Raw genomic sequence first — 21026 nt, 5'->3', positions numbered from 1 at the left:
AAGAGTCCAAGCAGGTACATGCAAGGGGAGATGTGCCTTTAACACATATTAATAGATGAGGAGCCCTGCTGGATCAGACCCAGGGTCCATCTAGTCCAGCATTCAGCACACACAGTGGCCAACCAGCTGCCCATGGGAAACAACAAGCAGAACATGGGTGCCACAGCACCCTCCCACCCATGTTCCCCATCAACTGGTGTACATAGGCAGGCTGCCTCTGATCCTGGAGGTGGCATATAGCCATTAGGACTAGTAGCCACTGATAGCCTTCTCCTCCATGAATTTGTCCAATCCCCTTTTAAAGCAATCCAAACTGGTTGTCATCATTACTGTAATACTAACTGTAGAATGCTCTGTTCAGCATTGCAGCCAGCCATACCCTCCCTTACAATACGGTATTCCACTCCACACCCCAGTTTCTATTGTTTCCCTCTTAGCCTGTCAGCAAGCATTCTGTGACCACTAAGCATGCTGTTCATTGGGCTATTTTTTGGGTTGCTCCCTTAATTTTCTTCCAAAGTTTTTCTTTTTTTGTATTTGTGCAAACCTTGGGCTTCCCCTGAACCTGTTGATGCCTCCCTCTTGTGCGTGGGTGCTACCGTTTTGGCTAAACAAGGATCCACACTTGGAGAATGACTTCACTGTTAGTGTATAGCAGCCTTCCCCAAACTGGTGGCAGATGGTGTGGATTACAGCTCCCACCTTCTCCCAGGCAAGACATGGGAAGGCTGATATATATGGCTGATATCAGTGTAGATCCATATACAACAAGAAGAAACATCAGTTACAGAACGGTGCACCCAGTGAGGGGGCGGGGGAAATTAAAACCACACATACAAAATACAGAACAGATAAGCCGCAAGGCAGTAAAATATAGAAATAAATAGCAGCAGTTAAAACATTCCTTGGGAGAGGGAAAAGTTAATAAAACACACGCTGGATCAAACCCTCTTCCATGAAAGGCTGGCAGTGAAGGGGCCATATGTACTTCCCTTGCCACGCTGTTCCATAACTGATTTGTTCTTGTTATTTTTTTCTTGTTATTTCATGTCTGAAAGCACATGAGGCAGCCACCGTGCTGAAGCTAAGCAGGTCTGGGTCTGGTCAGTGCTTGGAGGGGAGACCACCTGGGAACCGCATGTAGCCACCTTGAGTTCCACGATGGAAGAAAGGTGGGATATAAATTTAATTAAAAAAAAGAGAGTGAAGACTCTTATTTGCCCAAGGCAAATTTCTGGGGAGAAACCATAGCTGGTTGGGGGACGTGTTTCCTATTTTACAGGGGACAGTCCTCTATTTGAAGGGCTCCCCTCAGGGTAGGCATAGCCTAGCACCTAGTGAGGGCCCACACCCTAGCAGGGCCCCACTAAAAAGTCGCTCCTCCTCTTCACCATGGCAACCTGCTTGCTCACCCGTCTCTCGCCCTGGTCCAGACAACGGTGGTGGTGAGAAGGAGGAACGGCAGATGCCACGGCCAACTCACTCGCTGGAAGCCATGATGAAAAAGAGGATGCGGAGCAAGAGCAGCTGGTGACAATGGTGGCCAGAAGGGAGACTCACTGAAGGAGGGGTGCCATTGAGGGTGTCTTGCCCAAGAGCCCCCAAATCCTGGAGCCCGCACTGGCTGTCAGAGAGAACCGTCCTCTGTCTGAAGGGCTGCCCAGTCCAACTCTGGTTTAAAGATCAGGGGGAAAGCAAAGGATCTGGCACTAAAAACTCATTCAGCATGCCAACATGATTACTTACATCCGTGACTTCTAATATGAGGAGTCCATGTAGAGTCTTTTCAGCCATAGTAAATGTAATGTGGGAATCCAGGTTCGTCTTACCGATTAAAATATGCCCCGACCCATCCATTTTTGTTGGGATTCCAAGATCCTGTGATAGAAGATATCCAAAACAGCTTCATAAAATGATGGTTCCTTAGCACTGGCTGAACCTGGCCTACTGCCAGTTCCAGGTTCACGGGGACCTATTCCACTAGACATGGAGGCCTGCCTCCACCTCATTTCCAAATGGCATGGAATTTAAGTGGCAGGGATGTGTCTTGGACCTTGGCATTGTGGCCCCATCGGATGGTCTCAGGTGGTGCCCTCTGCCCAGCGGTGTAGTGGTGAATTTTGAAGGAGAGGTACTCATTGGAGCCACGTCCTCCAAGGAGAGTTCAAAAATGGAAGAAGCTGTGCTGATCCATCTCTCTGTGTCTCTGTATTATATATATTTTCTGTAAAGTGAATGGTTCTTAGTTACCCATTCAGGACTAAGCTGCCCCCAAATTAGTCTGCATTCAAAGAGGGATAGCTCATAACAATCTACTGTTGCTGGGAAAATCCCCCCCCCCCACTACTATGAGGATTGCAGCTAAGCTCAGAGAAAACATGAAAGTCTGAGAGGGGTGGCAGATGGCATCATCACCCCTAATTAAAAAGCCTTGGTGCTTTGACCCTGTGAACCCTGGTTCCACTACAACACCTCTCCAAAGAGGACCCCCTAGAAGAGTAAACAGCTGTAGGTGGACCAGGTATTGGGAGAGAGGGTGGGGCTCGGTAGTAGGATGAGGCTTGCTTTTGCACATAGAAGGTCTTAGGTTGAATCCCTGGCATCTCCAGTTAAAAAGCATCAGGTAGCAGGTGGTGGGAAAGACAGTAGAGCAGGCAGGAGATGATGCTACCTGCTTGCCCCCTGGCTCTCTGCCCAAGGCTGGCCCTACCATTAGTCAAAGTGAGGCAGTTGCTTCAGGCAACAAATGCTGAAAGGTGGCAGAAAGGTGTTGGAGGAGAGAAGTGTGTGCCACGTGGCCTTCCCTATGCCCCCTAAGCTAATCTGCTGCCTTCCGGTGTGGGGTCCTATCACTGGTGTTGAAGAAAGATGTTCAGTCTTGAAGAAAGGCTTTTGTACATGGAATGGGAGGGAGCGCCATCTTGTTTGTCGCCTCAGGCAGCAAAATGTCTTGGGCCGGCCCTGTCTTTGCCTGTGAAGCAAGCAAGTGGTAGCAAAGATGAGAAAGAGGAGGAGGAGCAAGAACAGCCTGTGACAGTGGCAGTGAGAAGGGAAACTCATTGAAGGAGGGGCGCCATTGAGGGTGTCTTGCCCAAGAGCCCTAAAAAAACTGGAGCCAGCACTGATCCTCGTTTCTCTACCACCATACGTATCATACATTCCAATATCCCTAATTATCAGGGAGGGTCCCAGGTTTTTTTTTTTAGGATGTCCCTCGTAAACCACTGTCCCTATTCTTGCCCCTTATTTATTTAATACTTATTAATAAAATGTATATTGATTTATTTAATATACATTTAATACATTTCCTCCAGGGAGTTCAAGGTGGTGAAAATGGTTCCCTGTCCCCAATTTTGTCCTCACAACAAGCCTGTGAGGTAGGTTAGGCTGAGAGATGGTGGCTGGCCTAAGGTCACCCAGTAGGCTTCACAGCTGAGAGGAGATTCGAACCTGGGTCTCCACCGTCCTAGTTCAACACTCTAACCCAGGGCTAGCTTCACTAAAGGGGGAGGGCACTGAGGGTGTCTTGCTGAAGGGCCCTCAAAAACCAGGAGCTGGCACTGATTATTGTGCCTGATCTGTTTTCCAGAACAGACAGACAGCTTAATTTCTTCTGGAATTCCAGAAGTTCATGCCTCAGTTCAGCTTCTAAGGTGACCTTTGGCTGGCACTTGGTCCTCACTTCCAAGTGGGGGCCTCTTTGCCTCTTGTCAGAAGGCATGGAGGATTTCTACTTGGCAGCCATCTTTCTGAACCGATCCAGTCAACTGTGAATGACTGGGGATGCTGGAGTCCTACAGGGAGAGACAAAACCCACTGCGCAGTCTGTAAACCCACTTTGGGGCTATCAAATTCCTACTGCCTTATTCCTGGAACCTCTCAAAGAGCAGACCTATTGCATTTCAAATATAGCAGTAAAGTGAGAAGCTATGGAGGATCATAACACTTTTCCACCTGGCCAAATTTCCTGTGGATTTTGGCCCAAGAGTCATGGTGCAAAAGACCTGGGATCAGATCCCTTAACTCTCTCTCTCTCTCTCTCTCTCTCAACAAATAAACCTAAAGCACTTGGGGTAGGTGGGGGGAGATTTTTTTTCAACAAGCAATGGTGGTGTGTGTGTGGGGAAACTCCCCCTGTGCTGCTTTCCTGACTGAAATCACTCCTAGGGTGGCCATGTGTCTGTCAGGGTGGACACTGAGCCCATAGAATCCCAGAGTAGTTCTGATGCTGAGGAAGAGCAGTCGCTCCTGGGAGAGGAGCGCGCTCCTCTTTCCCAGGGCCCACAGCTGACGGAGATTCCTCCCACCAGCATTCCTAGATTAGAAAGCAGTCCAGGGAGTGACTGAGCGCAGGAAGCAGACTTGGTGGATGCGCGACGCCGACGCAGAGAGCAGCGCTAAATGGAGGGCACAGAAAGGAGGCGTAGTGCCCGGTTGGTGCGCAAACAACGGCTGCGCCCAGAGGATCCAAGGGAAAAGGGGAGGGACTCTCCCTAGTCCTTAAGTTCAGGGGTCTGCCAGTAATTGCCTTTCAAACGGGGACCAACTGTTCCAACTTAGGGCATAGGGATGCTGCTGCTCAGATCTAGTTGCTACCTGTAGAGTTGTTAAGTTGTAAAAGAAGAATAAAGCTTTGAAAAGAATCCCTTTGTCTGTGTCTGGACTTGGCTACTGGATTAGACTGAGAGAGCCCTCCAAGGAGCCCTTGACAGTGTCCTACTTTACAGAGAATAGTCCTGTATTTGAAGGGGTCTCATGAAACACTCCTTTCTTTGAAGGTGTCCTCTGCTTGAAGAAGGCTGTCCTGTTAGATAAAGAACCCTAAGAAGGGAGAGCCCAGGGCCTTGCAGATGCAAAGTAAGTCATGCACACTGTGGAAGTCCATCAAGCCAAAAAAGAACTGGATTTCCCAGGAACAGACATCCCAAAGAAAGAAAGAAAGAAAGAAAGAAAGAAAGAAAGAAAGAAAGAAAATCACCAATAATGACCTGCAAAGATTTACAACCGGTTTCCATTTCCAGTGTCCATTCAATTCTGTCTTGTGGCTGGATTTTTCCTTGGGCATCCACATTGCAATTGCCCACATGTAGTGACAGGAGCCCTTTGAGGACAGAGCTGTCATTGATCATGGAGAGGACCATTGAGTTTTCAAGCGGCAGCCCTAGATCATGGAGGTGGACGAGAGTGTGAGTCAGAGTCCCTCGCAAGGTATATTTGTCTACAGAAGACATCTCCAGTTGCAAGTCAGCTGTCTGGCCATCACACCGGAAGTACAAGGTTAAACTGACATTGTTGATGTTTTTGAGGAATGATCCTCCAGAGACTAGATTCTGTGGTATCTCCATGTTCTAGGAGACCAAAAATAAAGAGAGAGAGAGAGGGGGGGGGTTTGCTTTGAAAAAGATGTGTACTTATCTAGATTTTATTCTCATAGAATCTCTTCTCCATCCCACCAGTTGAAGCCTTAGAAGAGCCTTCCCCAACCTGGTGCCTCCCAGCCAGCATGGCCAATTGTCAGGAATGCTGGGACCAGAAGCTCTGGTCATCCAGAGAACACCAGGTAGGGGAATAGTGCCTTAGAAGAAACACTGAGACAACCACCTCCAAGATGTTATGCTTATTCAGAAGAATAACTCTCCATTCTGCAGCTGTTTCTTCACCCTCTGTGCTCAGTTCTGCATTGCCTCTTAACAAGCATTCTCCAAGGGCAACTTCTAGAAGGCCTTTGTACTCCTCCCCTTTCACAGCAGTGACTTTTATCCGGTTCTCTTGGGCAAGGCCCAGAGATCCAAGGTAGGGCCATAGGTGGCTGAGGCTGATCTCGATAATATACTCGGGGACGCAGACAGTGTGGAGACGGAACTGAGCCAAGGTGTCATTAGAAATGACTTCCCCAAATACGTCAGCTGCACAGTTGCTAGCAAGCAGGGATCCATTAAGCGCAATTCTTGCTGGTGTCTAAAAACAGAGAAGAATCAGGAGGTCAGTTTGGTTTGCCCACCAGATTGCATGCGAATCCAAAAGGATCCAGAGTCATTTTCTGCCATGTGCATTCTAAAGCCATTGACCTATGCGCTAAACAAGCAGGGACCTACAGAGCTGTAGAAGCTTAGGCCTGGGGGGCAAATCCAACCCACCCGGGGGCCTCAGATGCCCACATCCCCTTTCCCCAAGCACTGATGGTTTAGTGTTTCCCCAACTTCTGTGCAGTTGTTTCCCCATTCTAAAAGATTGAAATGCCTCTCCTAAAGCTTAGTTACTGGCAGGAAGTGCTTCATGCTAAACTATGCTGCTATTTGGGGTATTTGGGGGCCCACCCCCTTTCCTTCATCCATGCCCACCACTTGGATGTGGCCCCTGAGAGCTTCTCCAAAACTGAATTAGGACCATGGGCTGAAAGAGGTTCCTCACCCCTGATCTAGAAGGATGCACTGTTGCCTTCTGCCGTGCGCCTTTTAAAGCCATTGATCTATGCGCTAAACAAGCAGCGACCATGAGGGCCTGCCTTCAGAACATGGCATTGGATCATGGAGGCAAGCCTGCATAGGATACCGTAGGCTCATGGAAACATAGGGTGTGTGAACAGTTATGATCTCTGAGGTGCAGCACATGCGTGACTGAACAAGAGGATTTCACCCATAGGGAGTGAAGGCGAGCCACTGAGCCACGCTTCCCTCCCTCAGTACAACTTCTCCCAGCAGACAAGGGATGAGGATTCAATGCCCTGCATCACCTCAACATCGGACTTAGCAGAAATTAGGGAAGCGTATATGCAAATGCACGTCATTTACATAGCATCTCTGTGTCACAAAATCCAGTTTTTCTCTGCGTCGAATTTGGGCCTCGTTGGTTCTATGGCTTTCTTTTCATCATGGGACAAGTAGAAGTTATGGGGGTGGGGGAGGGACCCTGTGGTCAGGACCAGGAGCTTAAATCACCTTTTTTTGTGGAGGGGTGTTCAAGATTGGCAAGTGTACAATAGCATGAACAGGCCTGGCAAAAGAGGCCTTTCATGGTCCAGCTAGTGCAAGCTCTGAAGAAGCGAGACATGTCCTTGCTTCTGAGACATGCTCCTACCTTTCTACCTGGAATTGGAGACAATGGCCATGAACAGCAAGGCTCCACTTGGTGTAAGGTCTCCTTCTGAACCTTGCTACACTAGAGAGCCTGCAGGGTCCACTCATCAGGTCCAAACTAAGATCCACTCCATTGCCCAACTGGGCTTTTCCACGTAGCCCGTTCCTGGCTGGGAAACCAACGCTGGTCCATGCTGAGATGCCATGGGTGAGAAGCCAATCCAGTTCTAGGTTTGGCCTCCAAACAGTCACTGTTTCCACTTCCATCGGCTTTCCATCCATGGCACTATTCATCCATGCTCTTAGAGATATTGCATCCAATGTCACAAGGCAAACACTTTGTACATCACCTGGAAGGGGCATTCCTCTCCATTCCCACCTCTCCCAGTGATGCAACCACATCCAACTGGCTTCTGATCGGTTGGCTAGCAGCAGAAGTTGACCACTCCCCCTGAGGCAGCTTTGGTCACTTCCCATGTCTAGCTTACAAATGAGAAGCCTTTTTCGGGTTTCACCTAACACCACCAGGGAGAACCTCTGGTGGCGTCTGCTGTTGGGGCCACCCCAGGTTTTGTGGCACCATTCCATCTTGACCACGTAGGAGTCCATGCATTTTGCTCTCAGTCTGAGCAGCTCAACCCCTTGGTTGCTTGAAGACCTCACCTCACCTTCATAGCTGCATTTCCCTGGGTTATAGATCCCCCTTGCCTCCATGGTGTGCTCCAAACCAGGAAGGTGTGGATTCGTCAAGGATGCAAACCCATACCACTTCAATAGAGGCTTGGCTGTCGCTTTCAATTCAGAATGACCCTCCCACCCATCTGCAGTGAGATTAAACATGGACATACGGTTATTAGCTTGCGGGTTAAGCAGCACTCTGACCTGTTAACCCCGTGGGATGTTGCGCGAGCAAAGATACTTGAATGTCTGCACATAAAGACCAGTCAATTCATACCTATCTCTGTGCCTAAAACACCCCCCAATGCTGAGACTTTCTCTACGGTAGCAAAGCCTCCAAATGGCACATTGCTGTCGACCGAGCTTGGAGAAAGAACCTTGTACCTCCAACGAGTGACTCGCTACCTCTCCACTACAGTGGCCAGAAAGTTGATGGGACGTGGATTCTTCATCACACCGGACCTGCAGGAGATCAGTCAAAATAATGCAGCTTTAATATCAGAGATGACTCATGTCTTGGTTTGCGATGAACATCTGAGAGTCATTTCTTGAGTGGCTAGTTATTATTTTTTCTTCCCCCATACCCTGCCACTGGAAAGTGTGTTACAGAACAGTGGCCAAGATTTATTAATTGACTACATTTATATCCAGCCTTTCTTTTGATGAGCTCAAGATGGCGTACGTGGTTCTTCCCCACCTGATATTTTATCCTCACAACAACCCTGTGAGGTAGATGAGGCTGAGAGTGAAAGCGTGTGTGACTGGGTCAAGATCACACAGTGAGCGTCTTGGTTGAGGGGGGAATTTGAACCTGGTCTTCCCAGTCCTGGTATGATACCTGTAGAGTCCCAGACTCATTCCCTGGCATCTTCAGGTAGGTCTGGGAAAGACCCCTGAATGATACCCTGGGAGTTGCTGCCCATCAGTGTACACAATACTGAGCTAGATGGACCAACGGTCTGATGCAGTATAAGACAACTTCCTGGGCACATAATAGAGCAAGGGATTTTCCACTGACCTGTACTACTGGTGGGATGATATGAAGGAGTCCCACGTTGTGATGGAAGAAAAAGGAAAACCCGGCAGTGCTGTTGGTGCCTCGATTCTCCAGTTCAACCCTGAACTCTACTTCGCCAGCCTGGACCGTCAACCCCACTGCAAGCTTTTGGCTGAAATTCTAACCAGAGGGAAAGGCTATGGTGTAGAAAAGAAATTGATGACTCATCTTGGTGAGCAAGTGTCATGAACCAGGACCCCAGACCCTTGTCCTCAGAGGACCCTGCCTCCTTGTCCTCAGAAGAAGACACACCAGAATTACTGAACTCTCCCCACGACCTGAGTTCGATCCCAGCGGAAGCTGGGTCTCGGGTAGCTGGCTCAGGTTGACTCAGCCTTCCATCCTTCCGAGGTCGGTAAAATGAGCACCCAGCTTGCTGGGGGAAAGGTGGTCATGACTGGGGAAGGCAATGGCAAACCACCTCGCTATAGTCTGCCATGAAAATGCCAGCACAAGCGGCGTCCCTCTAGGGGTCAATAATGACCCGGTGCTTGCACAGGAGGAACCTTTCCTTTCCTTTCCTTTGGCCACAGGAAGGTCTCATGAGTCATCAACCTCATTGGGGCCAGTTCCCCAGAAAGATCTGGCGGGTCCTTGCCATCCTTGGATTCTGAGGACTCCAGCCATGAGAACACCAGCCTGATACAGCCACTCCAACATCGTTGGGAGGCTGCTAAAACAGGACAGACCCCTTTAAGAGACAAAGCCTCAGTCAGTGTGGAGGCAGGGTCAACAATTCTCAAAATAGCCAAACTCTTATTTAAAGCTCAGTCTTGCTCTGCTCCTTGTTGGAGCAACATATAGACAGACTTGTTTGGCTTCCAGCCCCAGCATCACTCAGAGCTTTCTGTGGTGCTGATCTATTCCCATCTGGCTTCCCCGTGGAACCTGACCCACCCATACCCCTGTCCAAGATCTGATCCATAGCAGAACCCTTCAAGCCAAGCTACAGCAATGCCCAGTAATGTGAAGCCCTCAACACCACTGAGGCAGCGCAAGGCATCAACAAGACCCTTAGCCTGAAATGGGACAACAAGGGACCATCTATCCTGTCAACTTCCTTTCATCTGTCTGTGTTCATATGCCAAAAATGGTCACAGAAAAATATATCCAAGTACCCAGGGAAAGCTCTGAAGGAGAGTCTGAAACTCTGGAATAGAAAGAGGAGCTCCTTACAACTCTGCTAGGGAAAGAAATTTAGAAGCCCTCCAACAACATTTGCTCAATATATCAGAGATAGACAGGAAGTGAAGAGATGGTATTTTTTTAAAGAGCAATATTAGCCTCTGGGTGACTGAAATGGCCATGGAGGTCATCCAGATGCCCCAGTTTGGCTATCTGAGGCAGCTTATCACTCACTGAATCTATTTCACTCACCTAAGGTGACACTCCACACCCCTCCCCTGACCAACAGCACTGCCCATCCAGACCATCTGTTCCCTCAACCAATTGTGTCATGATGCCCATCTGAAACAGCTGACCATCTCCCCCATGTCACAGTGCAGCTACTCCACTCCTCAGTCACCACACTCATCTGCTGAAACCAGATAGTTCTGCCCATACTATGACAAAGATGAACAGGTCTGTTTTTAAGAATGACACATATCTTTCTGTGGCCCCTGAGCATGTACAGTCCTCATTAGTCTGAGGAAGTCTTGCCTCCTTAGTTTTTTTTTTTTGTTTGTCCTCCTGTAAATCTTGGGAGTCCCCTAAGCATACTTTTATCTCCCTCTTGTTTCTCGGTGACCCATTTTGGTTACAATCATGTTGGCACTCACCATACGAGTTTGTTTTTAGTGGGAGTGATAGCTTATTGTCAGGACTGATTCTGAGTGCAGGGAGATAGTTAGCAGCTCAGATTCAGAAGAGGACGAACAGCCAGAACCGGGGGATGCATTTTCCCAAGCCAGTTCAGATATAGGCAGGCGTGCTTCTCAGGTTACTAACTACGAGGTGGCTAGGCCTGAAGCCCTCCCCCCTGCCCCCCTCTGTGAGAAGCCGGGAGGAGGATGAGGAGAAATGGGGCTGTGACCTAAGAGATGCTAGACTACGGTGCAGAGCTAAGAGGGAAACGTCAGGGGCGGAGCTCAGATGGTTGACTCGGTTAGCGATGTGTGAGAGGCGACGTAGGGAAGCATCACTAGAAGGGCGAGACACCCCTCCCTAAGTGAGTCTAGCCAGCAAGCCTCACTTCAAACTGCAGGCAACGTCGGTGTTCCCATTTGAATCCCCTGGTGGCATTCCTGTGTAGCCTGAGAGTCTTCAAGGATTGGCATCTCTAATGAACCTATTGATTAAAGGCCTGAGACTGAAGCCTCCCTATTTGTGTGTGTGAGTGCATCAGGAAAGAGGGGCCCCAAGGGAAATGTGGAATCCAGCCTCAGGAATCTGCAGCAGATCTGCACCACTTACCTCCGCTCCAGGAGGATTGGAGGCGGAACAGCACTCGGCTGCTTCTTCCACCGCGCCGATCGCCATTTCTTAAAAAAAAAAAGGCAATCGGCAGGATGTGTCCATAGACTTATGCGCAAAACAGAGCTGTGAATCTTGCGCATACGTCTATGTGTCCATAGGCTTATACGCAAGAGTCACGGCTCTATTTTGCGTATAAGTCTATGGGCACATCCTGCCGATTGCCATTTTTTTTTTAAAGGAATGGCGATTGGCACAGAGGCTGCTTTTTAAAGAAATGGCGATTGGCACAGAGGCTGCTTTTTAAAGAAATGGCGATTGGCACAGAGGCTGCTTTTTAAAGAAATGGCGATTGGCACAGAGGCTGCTTTTTAAAGAAATGGCGATTGGCACAGAGGCTGCTTTTTAAAGAAATGGCGATTGGCACAGAGGCTGCTTTTTAAAGAAATGGCGATTGGCACAGAGGCTGCTTTTTAAAGAAATGGCGATTGGCACGGTGGAAGAAGCAGCTGAGTGCTGTTCCGCCTCCTGTCCTCCTCGAGCGGAGGTAAGTGGTGCAGATCTGCTGCAGATTCCTGAGGCTGGATTCCAAAGAATCTGCCCTCGTTTGAATCCACGGCAGATTTTTCTAACATCCCTACTTATAAAGGCCCAGGCCTGAAATCTTTTACCAAGAAGGACCTGAAGAGACCACATGTGGGCTGATGGAGTCCAGCTGAGGGAAGCCCTGCCCCTATCTCTCTGGCTTTTCAAGAGCTCCTATGCATGCCCTGAGGGATAGGCAGAAGAGTAAAAGCCCAGGCTGTGGGAGCTTCTATCATTAGCTCCTGAAGAAACTACCAAAGGGCCTGTGAAATGTCTGCTGCAATTAAGAGTGGCTTTTCTGAATCACGTCAGGGACAAAAGCTAAGGCAAGTTTCGTTTTTCACACATCTGCTTAAAACTTTGTATTTGCATTTCCAAGGCCCTATTTGTGTTTTATGGGATTGATTGTTCAATTTTTAAATAAATGTTTTCTTGTGTTTATATCGTAATGGCCACTGGCTATAAACAATAACATTTGAATGAACGGAAAAAAAATTCTGCCGTTTTAATTATTCTGTCTCCTCTTTTATTTATTTGGTGCTTTGTTTTAGCATTTTAAATTCTAAAGCTCCTTGAGGGCCTTGTCAGAAAAGTGGTATGATTGTCTGTAGGTTACTGGTTGTCCTTACTTGGTAAAAGCAAGTGCATTCTGCAGTGAAAGGTAGTCCATGTCTTTTTAGCTCTGCAAGGTTGTGACTGAGGCTTGTGGTAAGCTGGGCTTGAAAGTTTTCTAATGGAAGCTTTTTGACTCCGAATGTAGCCATAATCCTTTTGTTGCCTCCCTGAAGTTTGAGAGTCATTGTGTGGTTGCTATCAATGTGGCCATACATGGCTGTGATGCTGTTTTCTGCAGGAAGGCCTAGAGAGAGAGAGAGAGAGAGCGAGAGCATAAAATCAAATGGGGGAGACCTGTGCCACAGGGGACATTTCCTTCCAATGCAAATAGCACCTCCAGGGGAACAATTCTCCTTAGGACTGCAGCAAGGGACAGATAGGGTGAAACTTCCTTTCCCCACACCTTCTGTCATCCCAATAACAATCAGTCCCCAGCGTTGATGCTCTTTGCATTTTTTAAAAGGTGCATGTTAAATGCAAAGATGCACTGAACACCACACCTAATTTGGCCCTTGGATCCTTGAACACAGATGTGGTTGGACAACAATTCCCATCATGGCCGGGGCAGTCAATCACCATCTGGAAGTTCCCCCAGCCCTGCCTCAACCAGAGATGCCAGGAATCGAACCTGGGGACTTCGTGCATGTTAAGCTTGTGCTCAGCCACAGAGCAGGGTGGGAGAGGCTTGAGTGACAGGCGTAGAGTTCTGGGTACCGGCACACTTGAGGGCCATCAGCTGCCCCTAGGTATTCGTTTGGCTTTCGAGTGTGTCCATGATTACTGCAGTGCACTCTGTGTGGGGCTGCCCTCATGGCTACTCTGGAAGCTGGAGCTAGGGCAGAATGCAGCAACTTGGCTGTTATCAGGAGCTGCTCCTTTTTGGCATGCAACTCCTTCGCTGAGGGAACTGCACTGGCTGCCTATTCACTGCCTGGCCAGGTTTAAGGTTTTGTTACTAGTGTGTAAAGCCCTAAACAACTTGGGACCAGGATACTTGTGAGAGCCCCTTCTCCCTTATCAACCTGCCCGGTCACTGAGGTCATCAGAAGTCATGCTCCTGGTGGTTCCTCATCTGGCCGTCTGGCCCAATTGGAGTCCAGCTGGAGAAGAGCTTTCAGTGTGGTGGTCCCCTCTCTGTGGAACTCCCTGCCTCTGGAGGTCAAGCAGGCACCAACATTATGTTGTTTTGGGCACCTCCTGAAAGCGTCTTTATTTCAAGAAGCCTCCCTGGATTGATCAGCTACGGTTTTTATTGGTATTCTGTGTTGTCACTGTTTTTTGTAAAAAAAACTTTTAATATTGTGTTTTATTCTTTTTATCTTTTATTGTTCATCACTCCAGATTCCAGAATCTGTTTCGATGTGGAGTGGTATATAAATGTTGAAAATAAATACATAAGGATTTGCTTTGCAGAACACAGAGCGACCCCCCCCCTTCATTCTAGACCAGGGATGGGCAGAAAGTAGATCTCCAGATGTTTTGGACTTCAACTCTCAGCATTCCTGACCACTGGCCGTGTTGGCAGGGGCTTCTGGGAGTAGAAGTCCAAAACACCTGGGCATCTACCTTCTCTTTATCTTTGTTGTAGAACAGCCTTCTTCAATCTGGTGCCCTCCTGGTGATTTGGACTGCAACTCCCATCATTCTCCAGCAAACATGGCCATTGACCCCAATTGGGACACTCCAAACCCCCTCTCCCATTAGTCATGAGGGTTGGGGGATGATAGGAATTGTGTTTTAACACAACTGCAGGGTCCCAGGTTGGGGAAGAGTGTTCTACAATATCCTCCAGATGTTGTTAAAAGAGGTCTGAAAGCCTGTTCTCCTTGAAAGCATTTGGCAAGGAATGAAATGCTCATTTGTATTCAACGCTCCACTTACGCTAGTGAAAAAATAGAGAAGCTGGTTCAATGGTAAAGTATACTTGAAGTTGTAACTGGAAATACACCTCCTATGTAAAGCCAGCTACACACTATTATTTCCATTCAGCTTTGATGTCTGGTTTCTTTTCAAAAATGGCTCCGAACCAAGTGAAACAATTGCAGGGTTTTTTTTTAAGAGACTGACTGCTTTAAATTGTACCTTCGAATTGAATGTCAAGGATCAAAGCAAAGGTACGATTTAAAAAGCAGGCATCTAATATAATATAAGTGACAGTCCATGTTCCCTACACTGAGAATAAAGCTAGGTGGTGAGATTCAAGAGCTCTATACTCAAATTCAGTGTTTCAAAACTATCATTTCAGGAAAAATAGGAGTGAAGCAAATGGAAGAGACAATTAAGGAATGGTTCAGGGTTCCGGCCAGCCATGTCATCTCCAGTAGCCCATTCCACCCCTCCTTTCCCTCCATCTTCCCTTTTTGAATATTATTCAGCTACTGAGCACATTCAATCCTCGTTAGGTTAATTTTTTAAAAAAAGGTGTTTTGTTTTTTTAACTTCTCAAAGTGTTGGAGTTTCCTTGAGCATGCTGATACCTCCGTCTTATTTCTCAGTGAGGTCATTTTAGCTCCAGTGCTGTTGACTCTCATTGAGGGGTGTATGAACCCCACTCACCGTTCTGGTTGGGGGCGTCTGCGGTGGGGAGGGAGGCGATCCATCCCTCCCCCTGGAATCCACCCTGGCCAGCTCTGCTCTGCGGTGCATCTGCGGAGCTGCCGGCCGGGCCCATCCACAGCTGGACTTCCGTCCCCTGCTGGTCTGCGGCCGCAAATGGCGTCCGGTGTAGTGGATGCCATTTGTGTCCCTGCTTTAGCTGTGATAGGCTACGTAAATATTTATGTAGCCTATCATGGCAAAGAGCAAGGACGCAAATAGTGTCCGCTACGCTGGACGCCATTTGTGGCTGCAGACCAGGACAGCGGACGGCAGCAGACTGACCGGACCGGCCGGCGGCAGGTAGGGTCCGTTTGGGGAGAATTTCGCAGGGTGGAGGAGGGGAGTGGTCCATTCCGCCACGGACTCTGGGGGAGTCATTGGAGTTCGTGGAGGAATTCTCTGCCATCCCTACTCTCACCACATGAGTTTGCTATTAGAAGGAGCATAACAAGAAGCCTGGCTATGGTCAAGCAAGCCCAATGACATGGAGAAGAAAGGGGAAAATACAAGAAATGGGCTGATCTGCGAATCACAAGTAGCCCCATTGAGAGAGATGGGCTGCTTCTTGAGGAGAAAGGAGCTGGCCTTTGTGAATAGCATTCTGTTCTTAAAAACAGTCCAGCATTTTGTGGTATTCCATACCTGCCATATATAAAGCGCTGATGTTGTGCGTGAGTGTTCCTGTGACTCCAATCTGCTCTTGAAGGATAATGTTTGAGATATCAATGCAGAGAGCTCTTGTGTCTATCTGAATGCTGGCTGCACCCTTTTGGCTTCCTCTGGTGAGCTCCAGTTGTCCTCTTATCTTTGCCTCCTGTGGGAAAGTCTGGCTGCCATTCTGTATCACAGCCACAGTGACGTTATGAAAGCTTTCATTCCCAAAAATGTTCCTGTTCCGGATGTGCATTCCAAATGCTGACTGGTTAACCATCATACTCACGACGCCTGTTAAATGGAAGTAAGACAATCCCAAAATAATTCAGGGTGCTGTTGCTCTCAAGTCCTGCTTGTGGGTTTCCTGTGGGCAGCTGGTTGGCTGCTGTGTGAAGAGAATGCTGGACTAGGTGGACCCTGGGTCTGATCCAGTATGGCTCTTATGTTCTTAATCCTATGCATGTTTAGACAGAAAAACATCCCAGAACTCACAGCATTCCCCAGCCAGCATGCGAGTTGTAGGACTTTTTTTTTGTCTAAACATGCATAGGACTGCTCCTTAAAAGTTTTGTGGCACCTTAAGGATGAACAAACTCCTTATGGCATAAGCTTCTATGGAAAAGCATCTATTTCAACTTGTGCTGCTGGGCTAACGAAGCGACCTCTAACCTAAGAAATGGGTCAGCCTTTAAGGTGCTGCAAGACTCTTCGGTTGCTTTTGCTGGAAGAGAGTATCACGGCTACTAACCCTCTGGAAACTTCTCAAAACAAACACTTCTAATACAAAACTGTATGAAAGGACCTTAGTAATTTTGAAGGTGGGATCACACACATATGCAAGTTTATCTCATGGCAACTGTGAAACCATAACCTAAGTAGAGCTGCAGTGAATCAGATCAAGGGACAATCTAATCCAGCATTCTGTTTCTATAGAAGCCAACCATATGCTCTGATGCCCTCTGTGGATGTCTGATGAGCATGACGATGTTATTATCTATGTTCCCCTGCAACTAGAATTGAGAGGCACGCTGTCTTTGAGCCTGAAGGGAGCATCAAACCATCATAACTATTAGCCATTGATAGCCTAATCCTCCATAAATTTGGTTAGTCTCCCTTTAAAGCTGTCCAAGTTGGTGGTGATCGTGACATCTCGTAGCAAATTCCATAGTTTAACTATGTGCTGCCTGAAGGAGGACTTCCTTTTATATGTTGTGAATTTCTCACAGTTCATTGATTGACTTCAGCTTGTAGCCTTATGAGAGGGGGAGACAAACGTCTCCCCACCCACTTCCTCCACATCATGCTAATTTTCACACCTTTATTATGTCTCCTCTTAGGGCGCAACCCTATGCTGATGCTCGTAAGCCTCCGAACTCAGAGGCTTATGGGCATCCAATGCAGAGCAGGAGGAGTGGCAGAGGCAATCTTTACCTCTGCTCTCCTCCTGCTCTGAATTTTGGCTAGATGAGATTTTTAACTAGGGCATGTCAGAGGGGGAGAGAAAGGGGCCCAAGAATACATTTTAAGCAGATCCCCCCAGCCCCCTTCTCTCTGCACCCACCAGCATGCCTGCTTTCCCTCCTTTCTGAGATCGCCTTTGTGACCTTGGAGAGGCAGCTGGTGTGGTTCTCTCCTCACTGGCTGTGAGAGGGAGGGGGCAGGGAGTGTGGATTCCTGGCTCCAAGGTTGGAGTGCTGTCTCCGACCTTGGATCCAGAAATCTGAAAAAAACCTATGGTCTCCCAGACGCTGTCTCATTGCTCCCTTACTTGCCTTTTTCATTAAGCTGAAGAGTCCCATACTTCGGGCAGTATCCAATGGTGTTATTCCACAAACTCCAATAGCACTAGTGGAGCTCTGCTGAATCCTTCTGTTGCACAAGAAATTGCCCATCATGCTTCAACAACCAGTTGTGCAACCACTTACAGAACAGGTTGCACAAGTGGAATGCACAATAGGTTGCACAAGTGGAATGCACCACTGCTTCTGTTGGATTCCCCTCTTGCACATAGTTCAGAACTTAGATTCCGCTAGTGCGATGTCATTTGTGCCAACGGAATGACACAGTTGGATACTGCCCATTGTAGCCTTTTATCATAGGGACTTGCTCCACACCCTTGATCACTTGGTTGCTCTGCACCTTGATCATTGATTGCCCTGCTCTGCATTATTTAGACTATTTACGCCTGTAATGTCGTGTAAATGGGCCTCTTTACAGCGACCATTTATGTAACATCAGCCTTTATGGAAAAGGCCGAGCTGCCATTTTGAGCAGAATGGCAGCTCAGCAGAGCAGTGGGATGCTGCACGCCATTCGCTGAGTGGCTGGTGGGGGCCTTGTGAGCGGCGCAGTCAGGGGTGAATTTGCCCATCCCTACCCTCCTGGTTTTTGCTTGTCATTCTTAGAGCAAGCCAGCATAATGTAGCACTGGACTAGGGCTGGGTAGACTTGAGTTCAAAACTTCACTCAACCATGGTGATCACTGGATGACCTTGGGCCAGCCACCTTCTCTCAGGGGAGAAGAACCATGTATGCCACCTTGAGCTCCTTGGAGGGAAGGTGGGATATGGATCTAATCAATTCAAATAAATACATTGTTTTAATTCTTTAGCTCTCAACATGTGAGACTCATCTTCCTAGAAAGGCACCATCTTCCCCCCTCCCCCAGAATGCATCAATGTCTCATCATTTTGATCCTCCTTTGCTTACTCTGCCACTGGACCGTTCGTTGCACCCTGTCTCATTGCTCTATCTCCTGGAAGTGCTCTAACTGTGTTCCAGAGGGATGAAAGTGTGTTGAGAACCTTCTAGTGAAGCAGGGGTGAGGAATCTCAGGCCTGGGGCCCAAATCTGGCTCTGCTTGGGTCCCAATCCAGCCATCTGGGTTTCCCCAGGTGGCCACACCCTCTTCTGCTGCCCCACACCCTTTCTTCCAACCACTGATTGCTTGATTTCCCAGTCCTCACCCCTTTCTAAAAGGCTATAATGCCTCTCCTAGGTCTTAGTTACTGGCAGTAACAGATTTAAGCTAAAATATGCTGCTATTTAAAAAAAAAAAATTGGCCCTGCCCCTTTTGCCTTTGGCTCCATGCACCACTGGAATGCAGCCCCCAAGAGCTTCTCCGAAAGTGAATGTGGCCCTCAGGAGGAAAGAGGTTTCCCACCCCTGGAGAAAAGCAATACCTTCATGAATGTTTTTCTTGTGCTTGAGAGAGCCATCCAGAGAAAGGTTCTGGGGTATGATGCGTGTTAAGCTATCAAAGTTGTGCCGGATGCTGCCATGGAGGGTGAGCACAAGGCCCACTTTCTGCTCTTTGGATCCTGTAATGCCCAGGTGAAAGGAGTTCTCATTCAGCTTCATGGCAGAAGACAGCATAAGTCTAGGTGGAAGAAAAAAGCAGATGCAAGCAGACAGTAGCAGTCACTGATGGAGGACTTGGCAATCTTCACTAGGGATGTCAGAGAAATCCACAACAGAACCAAATCAGTTCAGATTTTCATGAATCCAACCCACGGATTCTGCAGCAGACTGACTCTCCCCATGTCAGGCAGATTCTACGGACTTGCAGAACATTTTTTCTAGCTTTCCCAAATGTTGCGCAAATTTCCTTTGTAGAAAAATACACTTTTTAAATAAAATGATCAAAAACACACATTTCCCCCATAGGCTAAAGTGTAAAAATGTGCATGGGGGGGGGAATTTGCGCATTTGCACAAATGCGGATTTGTGCAAATTTGCATTTGCACAAATTTGGAAACAAAAAACCCAATTCTGTCACTGCGTGGATGACAGAACAGAAGGTACCTGACAATCCATGAAACACAGATGGAACAGATTTTACACAATCCGTACATCCCTAATCTTTACTGATGAACTAGAGCTGTGTACAGGGCCATGTATGCCAAGATGTAATGCCATGATGCTGCAAACACATAAGCCCTGTTGAGAACATGTGGGGAGTTGAAGTGGTAAGACAGTTGGGGTCATGCAAGCTGGCCCTGCTCCCTACACTTCTGGGCATGCTTCCCTCACCCACCTCAGTTCAAACCTTATGTTGAATCAACAAGGTCTGAAAGGGAATAGGGATGGGTGAACAAGCGATGTTCAATACTGCTAGGATTCCCTGCACATTTTCTCACCATTTGTCTCGTGCCAGATTCCTGTTTGTGACCGCTGCTTGCTCTTCACAAATGGGACAATTGCGAAATTGTAGCAGCAACTGAACATGAAATTTACACAAATTTCCCTAAATTTGTGCAAATTTTCTCCAGAGACTAAAGCACGGCTGATGCAGTCTGCAGGGGAAATTTGCACAAATTGGGAAAATTGCACAAATTAGGAAAATTGCACAAAATCAAACTGGGAAGTTGGGCAAATCAAACATGAGCACATGTTCAGCAATTTGCAAAGATTTTCAGTGGACACATGCTCCTGATCATATTTGGGGCTTCGAACAGGGCATGCTCGCATGTCTGTGAGCAAAAAATTGAAATTCTCATAAATCCCTAAAGTTCTATTTGCGTTCTACTGCCGTATGAGGATTCCCAGCATTGCTGAGAGTTCTACTCACGTTCAAATACACAGCATATAGCAGGGATGCAAACAGAGCATGAATGTGCAGCCCTCAGACCCTCTGACACCACTAGTTTTGACCCTCAGGGCCAAAAAGGTTGTGCATCCCTGCCGTGTAGTCTTGGTTTCTTTTACCTTGATGGTGACATCTTGCCCATGAACTGCAGCCACAAATGGTTCAGCTGGGTCACAATTGCCTGTCTTAGGACGGTGCTCACTCTGAAGGCTTGGGTATTCTTTCTCATCTCACGGTTGAAGTCAGCCTCCAGCAGCATTAGGTCTTTCCCACCAGAATGAAGGTAGAAGGATCCATTGAGATTGTCCCTACCATATCGGCTTGCGGTAGCATGGACCTAAGCACAGGGAGAAAGTGAAATAAGGAACTGCTTGAATTAAAGAGCTTAGGCAATGTGGCTGGTCCTTACACAGGAATAATGACTCTTCTGGAGACCTGTTCAGGTGTCCTATGCCATCCCCCCACCCCCTGATGATGGAGAGCAGAGATAAGCATGCTAAGAACATGACATCAGACCAAGGCATCTAGTCCAGCGTTCTGTTCATACAGTGGCCAAGCAGCTGCCCATGGGAAACCCACTAGCAGGACAAGAGTGCGACAGCAACCTCTCACCCATTTCCCCAGCAACTGGTGTACATAGGCATGCTACCTATGATACTGGAGGTAACATATAGCCATCAGGACTAGTAGCCATTGATAGCCTTCTCCTCCAAGAATTTGCCCAGGCCCCTTTTAAACCCATCCAAAGTGGTGGCCATCACT

At 47.9% G+C, this 21026-nt stretch overlaps 1 protein-coding gene across 1 annotated transcript in view; it reads right to left on the bottom strand.

Annotated features, from left to right (window-relative positions):
• APOLTP (apolipoprotein lipid transfer particle homolog) overlaps positions 1-20529 on the bottom strand; it is an 80492-nt gene extending 59963 nt beyond the window's left edge. Inside the window, exons 1-9 of the mRNA XM_084819204.1 lie at positions 20384-20529; positions 18859-19055; positions 15664-15966; positions 12438-12667; positions 8773-8931; positions 8139-8216; positions 5602-5958; positions 4989-5348; positions 1747-1878 (exon numbers count right to left, since the gene is read on the bottom strand). Coding sequence (XP_084675330.1) covers positions 1747-1878; positions 4989-5348; positions 5602-5958; positions 8139-8216; positions 8773-8931; positions 12438-12667; positions 15664-15966; positions 18859-19055; positions 20384-20523 — 1956 coding nt within the window. The 5' untranslated portion in view covers positions 20524-20529. The remainder of the gene's footprint in view (positions 1-1746; positions 1879-4988; positions 5349-5601; positions 5959-8138; positions 8217-8772; positions 8932-12437; positions 12668-15663; positions 15967-18858; positions 19056-20383) is intronic.
• Between the last annotated feature and the right edge of the window lie 497 nt (positions 20530-21026).

The sequence above is a fragment of the Heloderma suspectum genome, chromosome 12 (genome assembly GCF_057233095.1).
Source record: "Heloderma suspectum isolate Gila_16-S chromosome 12, 16-S_ref, whole genome shotgun sequence".
NCBI classification, from domain to species: Eukaryota; Metazoa; Chordata; class Lepidosauria; order Squamata; family Helodermatidae; genus Heloderma; species Heloderma suspectum.
This window is presented reverse-complemented; position numbering and strand designations above follow the sequence as displayed.